This window comes from Anser anser (assembly GCF_964211835.1).
Source record: "Anser anser genome assembly, chromosome: 30".
Taxonomy (NCBI): Eukaryota; Metazoa; Chordata; class Aves; order Anseriformes; family Anatidae; genus Anser; species Anser anser.
Window position 1 is genome coordinate 2,627,651 of NC_139751.1, and position 14,652 is coordinate 2,642,302.

Sequence of the window (14,652 nt, forward strand, 5' to 3'; positions counted from 1 at the left end):
GGGGCTGCTGTTCCCAGCATGGCATAGAGTCTAGGGAAGGGTTTAAAGAAGATGGTAGGAACAAGTCAGGACTGAACTGGTCCTCACAGCTCCTCGCGCTTTGAACCAGGGCATTTACTGGGGTAAATCCAGGTATGGGGGGCAGTGACCCACCCCTGGGTGCTAATGGAGGGCTGGGAAGGGCCCCTCTGTTAGCATCCTTGAAGACACGTAATCCACAAAGGCTGGAGCCCGGGGGCGGCGCTGTCGGGGGCGGCACCGGGGGCCGGGACCGGGGCCGGGGCCGGGAGCGGGGCCCGTCCCGCGTCCGCCGCTATCCCACAGTCCCCAGGGGGGCGCTCTGCCCGCCGCCTCCTCTCTGTGGTCGGCCGCTCCTTGGCGGGCGGCTGATAGGGGGCGGTGCTTGAGCGGCGCGGACCAATCCCGACAGCGCCGCCGGCGTCGGGAAGCCTCCTATTGGCCGGCCCCGCATCGCGCGGGGACCAATCCCCGCCGCCGTTGGTTTGGAAACCGGCGGCGCGCGGCGCGGGGCCCGTAGAAGGGTCCCGGCGGGGCCGGGCGCAGGGTGCGGAGCCCCCATGGCGTCTCGCGGCCCCCCCGGCGGCGGGGAGAGCCGGGCCACGGAGCCCCGCGGGACGCCCCCGTTCCGGGCGGACCCGGCGGCGCTGGCCGCGATCCTCAGCGGACCGGGCCCGGGCCCGGGAGCGCGGCCCGAGGCTCGGCCCGGCGGCGCCGTCAGGGCCTCGCTGGCCGGGCGCGTCCCGCTGCGGCTCGGCTCCCTCCGCACCCAGATGCGCGCCCCCGGTGCCGCCGCCCGCTGCTGCCGCCGCTCAGCGCCCCGCTCCCCGCAGGCCTCGCGGCCGCTCCAGCGCCACCTCGACCGCGCCTCCGGTTTCTCTGTTCGGGCTCCCGGGGGCCCCCCGCGCCCCCTCGCCCTCCCTGCCGCCGCCCCGGTTCTCGAGCGCCGCGGCGAAGCCCCGAAGGGGGCGGCCGGGGCCCGGTCCCGCAGGTGAGGGGAGGGAGCGGGGGAGCCCCGCCGGCGGCTCTCGGCCCGGGGAGGGGACGGGAGGGGAAGGGGAGCGGCCGGTGCTGGGACGCCCCTCCCGGGACCGGCTTTGGGGCTGTCCCGGGGATGCTCGGTTCCTGCCACGAACCAGCCACACACAGGTCGAGCGCACCCCGGCCAGCCCCTCCCCCGCTGTTTTTTTTTGGGGGGGGTCCTAACCCCACCCCTAAGGCCCCCCCCGCCCCTGCAGCCTGAAAAAACACACGGACCAGGATCCCTCCGCAGTGGTGAAAGCAGGTGGGTGCCCCCCACCCCCTGCAGCACCCAGGTGTTTGGGTGCTGCCCCCCCCACCCCATAACTGTGCCTCTCCCTCCCCACAGAGACCCTCCCGGCAGCGCTGGCCCCTGTCCTGCCCAGTGAGCAGCTGAGCGAGGCGGGGGGAGCCACGGGGGGCAGACCCTGCCTGGCCCGCCGAGTGCCCGCCCGCGTCCCCTCCTCGGCCAGGGGCACCGCAGGAGCTGCCCGGGGGGCACAGGGGCTCCCACAAACCGCGGGGGGGGCCCAAGCTGAACCGCCAGGTTCCCTCCTTACCCAGGAGAGCGCGTCCGTGCTCCCAGACCGCCCCTCGAATGAAAGCAGCACCCCAGGTACGCCCCCTGTGCCCCCCACGCTGCCGCCCTGCACTGGGGGGGGGCTGTACTGGTGCTCAGGACCCCCCCCGCCTGCAGGCACTGACCCCCCCCGAGCATCTGGACCCTCCAACGTCGGCTTGGCTCGCCGTGTGCCCATCACCAAGGCCATGGTTTGTATGGGGGGGGGGGGTGAAGGGGCAGGTGCCAGTGCTGAGCCCCCCCACCCCAAAATCCCTCTGCCCGCCATCTCGCCCTGCAGCGCTTTGAGGCATCCAAAGAGCGCTTCTTCCGCACGCCGCGCCTCACCCCCCGCAGCCGCGTGTTGGGCACCCACCAGGTGGGTGACAAGCCGGGGGGGTGGGGGTCCAAGCCCACCCCCCTCCCCCCCACGCTGACGGCAGCGTCACCCCGCAGCGCCCCCTGAAGTGGAGACTGGCCCTGTCCCCCCAGCCTGGCCCCAGCACCGATGCTGCTGAGAGCAAGGAGGAGGCCCCACCCTGGGTGAGTGCCAGGGAGCACTGAGCCCTTCGGGGTCCCCCCCCTCAGAGGCTGGGACTTGTGGCAGCAGCGCCCCCCCCCACCTGCCTTGATTTTGGCATCCCTCCCGCAGGAGAACATCGTGGTGCAGCTCTTCAGGGAGGACGAGGGCCAGCAGGAGCCCGAGGGGCAGACACCGGCTCTGCCCAGCACCTCGCCGAGCTCCAGCACGGCTCAGGTGGGGAGGTCCCGGGGGGGTCCCTGTGGAGGTGGGGGGAGGTGTGGAGGATGGAGCCTAACGGGGGGGACCTTCCTCCCAGGACAGGGCCGTGGTGCAGCTCTTCGTGGGGGAAAAGGGCTGGCAGGATGCCGAAGTGATGGTGAACGCGGTGCTGGCTCTGCCCAAGGCTCAGGTGGGGAGGCCTTGGGGGGGGAGATGGACAGAGCCTGGGTGAGGGGAGGGAGACCTGGGGTCAGAGCGGCGGGGCAGGGGGACATTCCCTGGGGAGGTGGAGGGGACCCCGGGGTTCAGACTGGAGGGCACTGCGTGGGGCAGGGAGGCCGGGGGCACCCAGGTGTCGTCCCCCCATTCCGGGGGGTGTCGTCCCCCCATTCCGGGGGGTATCCCACGCAGAGCTGTGCACTCAGGCTTTCCCCCCGCAGCGTGTGACCCTGCTGCTGCAGCTGCTGTGGCAGGATTTGCAGGACCTTCCTGGCGTGACGGAGGTGCTCAGGAACCTTTGGGGTCGTGTGGCCCAGCACGGCCTGGTCCCAGTGTCCCCGCACCAGGGCCCCTGCAAGCACCCGGGGCAGCTGTGACCACGTCCACCCCCCTGGGGCTGGGGGCTGCCCCCATGGGCACCATCGTGCTGCTAATAAACTCTTTTGTGCTGCACGTTGCCGCGGGGTCTCTGTGGGTGCTGGGAGCCCCTGCCCTGCTGCTGCCGCCATGGGGGCCCTGGGTGCTGCCCCCCGGCAGGCAGGGCTGCGCTGTCCCCCCCGTGATGGCTACGCAGTGCCTGCACTGGGGAGGAGGCTCTGGGGGGGGCCAAGGCTGTGGAAACATCTCCCCTTGGCCACCCATGGGGCAGGCTGTAGCGTGAGTGTGGGGGGGATGAGGACGACCTGAATGCATGGGGACACCCCAGGCTGGCAGAGCTGATTTCTGCTTGTGCTGTTTATTATTACTGGGATGGAACAGAAGAGGTGTTTTTAGAAACAGAATCCTAGAATGCTTTGGGTTGGAGGGGACCTTAATGACCACTGACCTTAAGGACACCCCCTCCCAGTGCCCCCCCCCAGCACGCCCCACAGCACAGAACCTTCCAGAGCGCCCCCCCCCACCCAGCCCGGCCCTGCCTCAGCTCTGCCTCCCGCCTGAGGGTGGTGAAGGCTCTGCACCCCCACAAAGGGAGGAAGGCTTGTAGCTCCCAGGTCTTCCATTTTCCCCTTTGTAGAATGGGGGCTATGTTTCCTCTCCTCCAGTCAGTGGGAACTACTTAAACAGACTTCCACAGCCTCTCCTGTATGATGGCCAGTGGCTTAGCAAGTCCACCGGTTCCCTCAGGCCCCGTGGACGTAGCTCACTGGGAAACTACTGGTGGGGACATGGGAGTTGAAATAGTGAGGGGAAAGGGGGACATATGGGAGTGGGGGCACAGGCGAGTGAAAATGGGGGGCACGCTGGGGGGCACGGGGGATTCTCAGGGAGCCTGTTGGTTGTGCTCCCAGATGGCTGCACGACGGCGGTGCTGGAGCGCAGGTTTGCGCTTTTGTTCCAAAGGGCAAAGTGACAGCGGAGCCCAGCAGAGCCTTCTCTTTGAGGCCCCTGAAGCTCTCCTGCAGGCAGCCAGGAGGGGACAGCTCACTCGAGGCCACACCTGAGGAGAAACAAGGTGCTTGTGGCAGAGCCGGGTGAACGATGGCGGCAGCAGGCACGGTGGGCCTGCAGCAGGCTTCCAGAAGCAGCAATGGTGTGAAATGCGTCACAGCTGGCACAGACCGCTGCCCCGAGCACACCTGGGCCGTTGGTCCAAAGGGGAAAGTGGGTTCTGAAAGAGCCGGGCCTTACCAAGCAGCTCGTAGCAGGGAGCAGAAGCTTCACAAGTTACAGGCTGAGCAGCCTTTCCACAAGCCGCGTAAAGCAGAGTCTTGGTCACCATTGTGACCGAGAATGAAGGAAAAAGGAGGCTCCAAAGCGAGCTGTGGAGCTGGCCACGCTGTGCTCTCACCCCTAGAGATTGACCGGCGCATGCACGCGCAGAGCTGACATCCCTTGGAGAACACTCATACTGCTTGCTCACTTGGGTGAGCGTAGGAGCTCCCACCACACCATCCAGACCCTTCCCCATCATTCCCAGCCCCCCGACGACTTTTTCAGTGGGGATCCAGCCACCCCTCTAGACCCTGCCTGGTCATACCATCCCCACCACGGTGGGTATGGTGTTCTGGGTCTGCCTGGGATGGACTCAACCTTCCCCACAGCAGCCCATGCAGCACTATGCTCTGTACTTCTGGCTAGAACTGACTTGATATTGCACCAATGTGTTTTGTCTACTGCTGAGCCGTGCTGGCACAGCATCAGGACTCCCACAGCGCCCTCCCTCTGCCACCCCCCAGCCCCAAATCCAGTCGGCTGGCTGTGGGCAAGAGGTGGGGAGGGGGCATTGCCAGGGCAGCTGACCCAAAAAGACCAAAGGGATAGTCCATACGGCAACGTCACGCTCAGCAATAAAAGCTGTGGAAGGGGAGGGAGAAGGGGGGGAGACACAGGGGACACAGATTCCTTGGTCAAGATCTTTATTTATTCCTCCGATTCCTCCGTTTCTTCCTTCCTCTCCTGCTGCAAGATCTCAGCTCATCATCGCTATCCTGCAGGAGATCACGTAGCTCTGGAGGCACAGTTGTCACCAGGTCATCGTCTGAAACTTCTTCTACCAAATTAGAGGGGACAAATCCTCTCGTGCCATCCGTCAGCTCTCCCACAAACCAGCCGTCTTCATCCATGTCTCCATAGACATAAACGTATTCTCCCGCAGTCAGAGGAAGCTCTGCTTCGGGGTGCTCATTAGGACCCTCGAAAGGATCGTAGCTATATCGAGCTAAAAATTTTCGAAGTTTTAGCGATTCTTCTCCCGAGGACTGCAGGATGAAGGACACATGCTCTGCTCCTGATTCTTCGTTCCCATGCACAGGGCCCTCGTCTGAAAGAAGGCGGCACCCAGGACTGTTGTGTGCGGCATCTGATGTCGAGGTGCTTGTGTGGGATGCCGGGACCTTGGTTGCCTCCTCAGAAACATCAGAGCTGTCTTCGCGGTTGCAAAGGTCATGGGACTGCTCTGCATAGGCCTGTGCTGTGGGAGAAGATGTCACCTGTGGTAGTCCTGAACCGACACGGTTGGATTCTTTTCTTTTTTCTTGCTCAAGTTGCTGAGAGAGCAGCTCCCATTGTTGACTTTGGTGCTGATTCTGTTTCTCTAATTCTCTCAGCTGCGCTTGAGACGCTTGCGTGTCTTCCTCATGTGTCCTTCTTTGCTCTGCCCAAGCCCTCTGCAAATGCTCAACTTCCTCTTTCTTCTTCTGCAGCAGTCGCCTTGTTTCCTCGAGGTCGTTCTCCTGTTGTTGCCTTCGTCCTGCCAGTTGTCTCATGGCTTTCAGTTCACAACCCAGATCTTGCAGTCGTGTTTGAAGACGTTTGGCCTCTCCGATGGCAGAATTTCGCTGCTCTGTCACTTGCACGAGTTTCCCCTTCAGAGCAGCGTTGTCAGATCGAACCTCGTCTATCCGCTCCTTCTGCCCACGGAGCTGAGAATTTTCTTCTGCGCGCCTGGCATTTTCATTTGTCATCTCTCTCAGACGCACTTTCAGCTCCTCGTACCTTTGCTGCAGTCTTGAGCGTTCCTGATCCAGGTTCCTGTGAGGCCTAAGTTTTGTCCCAGCCTCGGTTTCCGATTCCCCTCTCTGCTGCTGGTCGACCTGCTCTGTCTTTGCAGCAGTCTTTCCAGATTTCAGGTCGGTCTCTTTCAGTTGCCTGGTGTTTTCTTTCAGGTGCTTGGTAAGGAGGCCTAGCATACTAGTCTTCTGCTGGAGCCTCTCCACCTCCTCCCCCAGTTCCAGAGCGCTTTCCTTCCCCAGAAGGCGGGTCTCCTCTTGAAGGACACCGCATTGCCTCTGCAGGTCCTCCAGGGCATGCTGCAGATGAGCTTTCTCCTGCAGCAGCTGGCTGTCTCCACTGCCAGGTGGGCAGGCCTCTTGTTGCGCTGCCACCTGAACACCCACGTCTGTGACCGCCCGCCCGCAGCTCTTCCCTTCTCCCTGGAGGTGAGCTTTTAAGCTGGAGTGGGTTGTCTGCTGCCCTCCTCCCCCAGCAGCACCAGATGCACCGGGGCTCTTCGAAGAGCAGGTCCCGGTGGTCCCTGCGCCCAGGCGAGTCTGCAGGCGGTGCCAGGCCGCAGCCCTGTCTTCGCTGTGGGAGGCAGACGGCCTCCCCTCAGCCTGCTCCAGGATGTACTGCTGGAAGAGCCTTCTCTGCAGTTCCAGTTCATTTTGGAGGCTTACGATGCGGGCGGTCTGCTTGCTGTCCTTCCGCCAGTGGAGCTGCCTGTGGACCTCCTGCAGCTTGCTGCGGGCCTCGCTGCTGCTGCTGCAGCCGTGCCTCACCAGCTCCTCGGCCAGCTCCTGCTGCAGGTCCCGCGCCTGGCGGACGGCGTCGTCCCGCTGCTCTTGGAGCAACTCCTGTGCCTGGCGCCACTCGGCCTCCTTCTCACGCAGCAGCTGACGGATCTCTGTTGCCCGCTGCTTCTGGCTCAGCTCCCACAGCCGCTGCAGCTCCCGTGCCCGTTGCTGCTCCCATCTGGAGCGTAGCTTCTCAGCCAGAAGCTGCCGCTCCTGCTCTGCCATCTTCTTTATCTGGCGGGTTTCATCAGCAAAGCGGCGGTGCAGCTCCTGCGAGTGGAGACGCTCGGCCTCCAGCTGGGCCCGCAGCGCCTCCAGCTCCTGCCTGTGCTCCTCCTGCTGCACAGGCCTGCTGGGGGGTCGCGCTGGGCCCCGACGGGATGAGGGGTGACTGTGCGCCACGGGCCCCTGGCCCACACCACCCCGGATCATGGCTTAAGGATTCAGAACGATGAACGTTCACCAAACGCTGCCAGCAATAGCCACCAGCGATCGCACGGCCTGGACCTCTGAGGGACAGCAGCCTCTGAGCCCTCAGCAGACACCGGCTCCCAGCACCGCGCAGCAGCAGAGGTCGCCTCTGCCACTGGCCCGGCCTGGGCGAGCGCGGCCTTATATAGTGTCCGGGTGATGGCGTCATAGAGGAGGGATGACGTCATATGACCTCGTTAACAACCCTTCTAGGGGTTGTTAACCCTCGTTAACAACCCATGCTAATGGCTGTGTAATGCTGTATGTCATCACTACCACGCTTCCCCCACTAAAGGACAGACGTGGTCCAGACCCGTAAGCTGTGCCCGTGCCTGAGGCCTCACAGACACATTCTCGTTGCGCACCTGCGCGGGGGCTGCGTCTGCACTCGTTAACAACCCTTCACCTCCCTCCTCTGCACCCCTTGCGCTGAGGCTGTCGGGGTGTGTCCGGGCGGGCACGCACCATATAAGGTCATATGGCGTCATCCCTCCTTTATGACGTCATCCCTCCTTTATGACGTCATCACCCGGACACTATATAAGGCCGCGCTCGCCCAGGCCGGGCCAGTGGCAGAGGCGACCTCTGCTGCTGCGCGGTGCTGGGAGCCGGTGTCTGCTGAGGGCTCAGAGGCTGCTGTCCCTCAGAGGTCCAGGCCGTGCGATCGCTGGTGGCTATTGCTGGCAGCGTTTGGTGAACGTTCATCGTTCTCATCCCTTAAGCCATGATCCGGGGTGGTGTGGGCCAGGGGCCCGTGGTGCACAGTCACCCCTCATCCCGTCGGGGCCCAGCGCGACCCCCCAGCAGGCCTGTGCAGCAGGAGGAGCACAGGCAGGAGCTGGAGGCGCTGCGGGCCCAGCTGGAGGCCGAGCGTCTCCACTCGCAGGAGCTGCACCGCCGCTTTGCTGATGAAACCCGCCAGATAAAGAAGATGGCAGAGCAGGAGCGGCAGCTTCTGGCTGAGAAGCTACGCTCCAGATGGGAGCAGCAACGGGCACGGGAGCTGCAGCGGCTGTGGGAGCTGAGCCAGAAGCAGCGGGCAACAGAGATCCGTCAGCTGCTGCGTGAGAAGGAGGCCGAGTGGCGCCAGGCACAGGAGTTGCTCCAAGAGCAGCGGGACGACGCCGTCCGCCAGGCGCGGGACCTGCAGCAGGAGCTGGCCGAGGAGCTGGTGAGGCACGGCTGCAGCAGCAGCAGCGAGGCCCGCAGCAAGCTGCAGGAGGTCCACAGGCAGCTCCACTGGCGGAAGGACAGCAAGCAGACCGCCCGCATCGTAAGCCTCCAAAATGAACTGGAACTGCAGAGAAGGCTCTTCCAGCAGTACATCCTGGAGCAGGCTGAGGGGAGGCCGTCTGCCTCCCACAGCGAAGACAGGGCTGCGGCCTGGCACCGCCTGCAGACTCGCCTGGGCGCAGGGACCACCGGGACCTGCTCTTCGAAGAGCCCCGGTGCATCTGGTGCTGCTGGGGGAGGAGGGCAGCAGACAACCCACTCCAGCTTAAAAGCTCACCTCCAGGGAGAAGGGAAGAGCTGCGGGCGGGCGGTCACAGACGTGGGTGTTCAGGTGGCAGCGCAACAAGAGGCCTGCCCACCTGGCAGTGGAGACAGCCAGCTGCTGCAGGAGAAAGCTCATCTGCAGCATGCCCTGGAGGACCTGCAGAGGCAATGCGGTGTCCTTCAAGAGGAGACCCGCCTTCTGGGGAAGGAAAGCGCTCTGGAACTGGGGGAGGAGGTGGAGAGGCTCCAGCAGAAGACTAGTATGCTAGGCCTCCTTACCAAGCACCTGAAAGAAAACACCAGGCAACTGAAAGAGACCGACCTGAAATCTGGAAAGACTGCTGCAAAGACAGAGCAGGTCGACCAGCAGCAGAGAGGGGAATCGGAAACCGAGGCTGGGACAAAACTTAGGCCTCACAGGAACCTGGATCAGGAACGCTCAAGACTGCAGCAAAGGTACGAGGAGCTGAAAGTGCGTCTGAGAGAGATGACAAATGAAAATGCCAGGCGCGCAGAAGAAAATTCTCAGCTCCGTGGGCAGAAGGAGCGGATAGACGAGGTTCGATCTGACAACGCTGCTCTGAAGGGGAAACTCGTGCAAGTGACAGAGCAGCGAAATTCTGCCATCGGAGAGGCCAAACGTCTTCAAACACGACTGCAAGATCTGGGTTGTGAACTGAAAGCCATGAGACAACTGGCAGGACGAAGGCAACAACAGGAGAACGACCTCGAGGAAACAAGGCGACTGCTGCAGAAGAAGAAAGAGGAAGTTGAGCATTTGCAGAGGGCTTGGGCAGAGCAAAGAAGGACACATGAGGAAGACACGCAAGCGTCTCAAGCGCAGCTGAGAGAATTAGAGAAAGAGAATCAGCACCAAAGTCAACAATGGGAGCTGCTCTCTCAGCAACTTGAGCAAGAAAAAAGAAAAGAATCCAACCGTATCGGTTCAGGACTACCACAGGTGACATCTTCTCCCACAGCACAGGCCTATGCAGAGCAGTCCCATGACCTTTGCAACCGCGAAGACAGCTCTGATGTTTCTGAGGAGGCAACCAAGGTCCCGGCATCCCACACAAGCACCTCGACATCAGATGCCGCACACAACAGTCCTGGGTGCCGCCTTCTTTCAGACGAGGGCCCTGTGCATGGGAACGAAGAAGCAGGAGCAGAGCATGTGTCCTTCATCCTGCAGTCCTCGGAAGAAGAATCGCTAAAACTTCGAAAATTTTTAGCTCGATATAGCTACGATCCTTTCGAGGGTCCTAATGAGCACCCCGAAGCAGAGCTTCCTCTGACTGCGGGAGAATACGTTTATGTCTATGGAGACATGGATGAAGACGGCTGGTTTGTGGGAGAGCTGACGGATGGCACGAGAGGATTTGTCCCCTCTAATTTGGTAGAAGAAGTTTCAGACGATGACCTGGTGACAACTGTGCCTCCAGAGCTACGTGATCTCCTGCAGGATAGCGATGATGAGCTGAGATCTTGCAGCAGGAGAGGAAGGAAGAAACGGAGGAATCGGAGGAATAAATAAAGATCTTGACCAAGGAATCTGTGTCCCCTGTGTCTCCCCCCCTTCTCCCTCCCCTTCCACAGCTTTTATTGCTGAGCGTGACGTTGCCGTATGGACTATCCCTTTGGTCTTTTTGGGTCAGCTGCCCTGGCAATGCCCCCTCCCCACCTCTTGCCCACAGCCAGCCGACTGGATTTGGGGCTGGGGGGTGGCAGAGGGAGGGCGCTGTGGGAGTCCTGATGCTGTGCCAGCACGGCTCAGCAGTAGACAAAACACATTGGTGCAATATCAAGTCAGTTCTAGCCAGAAGTACAGAGCATAGTGCTGCATGGGCTGCTGTGGGGAAGGTTGAGTCCATCCCAGGCAGACCCAGAACACCATACCCACCGTGGTGGGGATGGTATGACCAGGCAGGGTCTAGAGGGGTGGCTGGATCCCCACTGAAAAAGTCGTCGGGGGGCTGTGGAAAGGCTGCTCAGCCTGTAACTTGTGAAGCTTCTGCTCCCTGCTACGAGCTGCTTGGAAAGGCCCGGCTCTTTCAGAACCCACTTTCCCCTTTGGACCAACGGCCCAGGTGTGCTCGGGGCAGCGGTCTGTGCCAGCTGTGACGCATTTCACACCATTGCTGCTTCTGGAAGCCTGCTGCAGGCCCACCGTGCCTGCTGCCGCCATCGTTCACCCGGCTCTGCCACAAGCACCTTGTTTCTCCTCAGGTGTGGCCTCGAGTGAGCTGTCCCCTCCTGGCTGCCTGCAGGAGAGCTTCAGGGGCCTCAAAGAGAAGGCTCTGCTGGGCTCCGCTGTCACTTTGCCCTTTGGAACAAAAGCGCAAACCTGCGCTCCAGCACCGCCGTCGTGCAGCCATCTGGGAGCACAACCAACAGGCTCCCTGAGAATCCCCCGTGCCCCCCAGCGTGCCCCCCATTTTCACTCGCCTGTGCCCCCACTCCCATATGTCCCCCTTTCCCCTCACTATTTCAACTCCCATGTCCCCACCAGTAGTTTCCCAGTGAGCTACGTCCACGGGGCCTGAGGGAACCGGTGGACTTGCTAAGCCACTGGCCATCATACAGGAGAGGCTGTGGAAGTCTGTTTAAGTAGTTCCCACTGACTGGAGGAGAGGAAACATAGCCCCCATTCTACAAAGGGGAAAATGGAAGACCTGGGAGCTACAAGCCTTCCTCCCTTTGTGGGGGTGCAGAGCCTTCACCACCCTCAGGCGGGAGGCAGAGCTGAGGCAGGGCCGGGCTGGGTGGGGGGGGGCGCTCTGGAAGGTTCTGTGCTGTGGGAGTGCTGGGTGGGGGCACTAGGGGAGGGAACACACGGTGCTGGGGGGCACCCGGGGCACGTAGCTGGGGGTAACTGTGGGGGGGATGCCCTAGAGTAGGAGTTGAACTGGTGAGGGGAAAGGGGGTCATATAGGAGTGGGGGCACACGCAAGTGAAAATGGAGGAGTTCTCCTCCTCCCTGTTAAGGGGGAGCAAAGCTCCCCCCATGGCCTTCCTCCCTTTGTGGGGGTGCACAGCCTTCACCACCCACTGTCCGTCGTACCTGAGAAGTTGTTGCTGAGGGCTATAGAAAATAAGGAGGCGATTGGTGACAGACAACACGGCTTCACTCGGGGCAGATCATGCCTGACAAATCTGGTGCCCTTCTATGATGGGGTTGCAGCATTGGTGGGTAGGGAAAGAGCAACGGACATCATCTACCTGGACTCGTGCAAAGCACTTGCACTGTCCCCCATGATCTCTAAACTGGAGAGGCATGGATCGGATGGACGGACAACTCGGTGGGTAAGGAATTGGCGAGATGGTTGCACTCAAAGAGTAGCGGTCAGAGGCTCAGTGTCCAGGCAGAAACCAGTAACGAGTGGCATTCCTCAGGGATCTGCATATTGACCAGTGGTCAGTAGCACCCAGGGGTGGGTCACTGCCCCCCATACCTGGATTTACCCCACTAAATGCCCTGGTTCAAAGCGCGTCCGTGCTGGCATCTCCTTCGGGCTGCGGGACACGAGCAGGGCCCAGCTGGGCTGTTTGAAATGCATCTTTTACTGTGCCTACAAGCCCTCCAAGCACCCCCGGTGTAGCTCCAGCACCGCCTGTTCCATTCAGTCCAGGGCCTTTGCTGGAGAGCTGCAACTGCAGGGGAAACATCTCCCCTTGGCCTCCCATGGGGCAGGCTGTAGCGTGAGTGTGGGGGGGATGAGGACGACCTGAATGCATGGGGACACCCCAGGCTGGCAGAGCTGATTTCTGCTTGTGCTGTTTATTATTACTGGGATGGAACAGAAGAGGTGTTTTTAGAAACAGAATCCTAGAATGCTTTGAGTTGGAGGGGACCTTAATGACCACTGACCTTAAGGACACCCCCCCCCCCAGTGTCGGCTGTAGTGTGCCCCCCCAGGGCAGGCTGTAGTGTGTGAGTGTGGAGAAGAGATCGACACCTGCCTCTGCATTTGTCCTCCTCGGGAAGTTGTAGAAAGCAATGAGGGGAACATGTCTCAAAAAAACAACAAAAAAAACCCAAACCTGTCTCAAAAGACCGACCTTGCGGTTTGGACAAGAGCCATGGAGCAGCTGAGTCTGTACAAAGGCAGGGGGTCGGCTAGTGGTGATGAAGAAGAGCCACCAACCTTCATCCCCACGACCCCCCGACGACCACCACCAGAAGGCACTGCGCGCGGGGATAGGTTATGCATATGTATAGGCATATTGGGAAACTTCATGCCTATGTAACTCTTTACTGTCTATAACGCAAGCAAGTTGCCGCGTTGGGGTGCGCATGCCTTTGGGAGCTGTCCCGCATGTGCCTGGTGCTGAAATAAACCACATACCTACTTTATAATTCATTTGCTTTGAGTTATCATAGAATCATAGAATATCCTGAGTTGGAAGGGACCCTTAAGGATCATCAAGTCCAACTCTTGATACCGCACAGGTCTACCCAAAAGTTCAGACCATGTGACTAAGTGCACAGTCCAATCTCTTCTTAAATTCAGACAGGCTCGGTGCAGTGACCACTTCCCTGGGGAGCCTCTTCCAGTGTGCAACCACCCTCTCTGTGAAGAACCCCCTCCTGATGTCGAGCCTAAATTTTCCCTGCCTCAGCTTAACCCCGTTCCCGCGGGTCCTGTCACTGGTGTTAATGGAGAAAAGGTCTCCTGCCTCTCGACACCCCCTTACGAGGAAGTTGTAGACTGTGATGAGGTCTCCCCTCAGCCTCCTCTTCTCCAGGCTGAACAGGCCCAGTGACCTCAGCCGTTCCTCGTACGTCTTCCCCTCCAGGCCTTTCACCATCTTCGTAGCCCTCCTCTGTACACTCTCCAACAGTTTCATGTCCTTTTTATACTGTGGTGCCCAGAACTGCACACAGTACTCGAGGTGAGGCCGCACCAGCGCAGAGTAGAGCGGGACAATCACCTCCCTTGACCTACTAGCGATGCCGTGCTTGATGCACCCCAGGACACGGTTGGCCCTCCTGGCCGCCAGGGCACACTGCTGGCTCATATTCAACTTGCTGTCTACCACGACCCCCAGATCCCTCTCTTCTAGGCTGCTCTCCAGCGTCTCATCGCCCAGTCTGTACGTGCAGCCAGGGTTTCCCCGTCCCAGGTGCAGGACCCGGCACTTGCTCTTATTGAACTTCATGCGGTTGGTGATCGCCCAGCTCTCCAACCTATCCAGATCCCTCTGCAAGGCCTTTCCACCCTCATTCGAGTCCACAACTCCTCCAAGTTTGGTGTCATCAGCAAACTTGCTCAAAATACCTTCTATTCCTACATCCAGATCGTTTATAAAAATATTGAAAAGTACCGGCCCTAATATGGAGCCTTGAGGGACCCCACTGGTGACCGCCCGCCAGCCTGACGCAGCCCCATTTACCATAACCCTTTGGGCCCTGCCCGTTAGCCAATTGCTCACCCATCGTATGATGTTTTTATTTAGCTGTATGGTGGACATTTTGTCCAGTAGGATCCTATGGGAAACCGTGTCAAAAGCCTTGCTGAAGTCCAAAAAAATCACATCAGCTGGTTTCCCTTGGTCCATCATACGGGTGATCTTATCATAAAAGGAAATCAGGTTAGTTAGGCAGGACCTGCCCTTCACAAACCCATGCTGGCTGGGACCAATGACTGCTTTGTCCCCCAGGTGAGCCTCAATAAGTTCGAGAACCATCTTCTCCATGATTTTACCAGGCACTGACGTGAGACTGACAGGCCTGTAATTGCTAGGGTCTTCTTTCTGACCCTTCTTGTAAATCGGCACAACATTTGCCAGCTTCCAGTCTACCGGGACCTCTCCAAATTCCCAGGATCATTGAAAAATAATTGAGAGAGGTTCCGCGATGACGTCCGCCAGCTCTTTCAGCACCCGGGGATGAA

General features: G+C 60.6%; 1 protein-coding gene across 3 annotated transcripts; it reads left to right on the forward strand.

Moving 5' to 3' along the window:
* The first annotated feature begins 366 nt into the window (after positions 1–366).
* Positions 367–3,370, forward strand: LOC310888000 (uncharacterized protein). Of its 3 annotated transcripts, none has more exons than XM_083814315.1 (9): positions 367–1,009; positions 1,257–1,303; positions 1,388–1,654; positions 1,736–1,809; positions 1,899–1,976; positions 2,054–2,140; positions 2,250–2,354; positions 2,442–2,529; positions 2,780–3,370. In XM_083814315.1, exons 1-9 carry the CDS (start codon positions 579–581, stop codon positions 3,217–3,219), a joined length of 1,617 nt encoding a protein of 538 aa, XP_083670441.1. In that variant the 5' UTR covers positions 367–578; the 3' UTR covers positions 3,220–3,370. The 3 variants fall into 3 exon arrangements, with proteins under 3 accessions (XP_083670441.1, XP_083670443.1, XP_083670442.1); XM_083814316.1 differs by having other exon boundaries at positions 374–1,009; positions 2,437–2,529; positions 2,780–3,011; XM_083814317.1 differs by lacking the exon at positions 2,442–2,529 and having other exon boundaries at positions 369–1,009; positions 2,780–3,011.
* Positions 3,371–14,652: the final 11,282 nt, after the last annotated feature.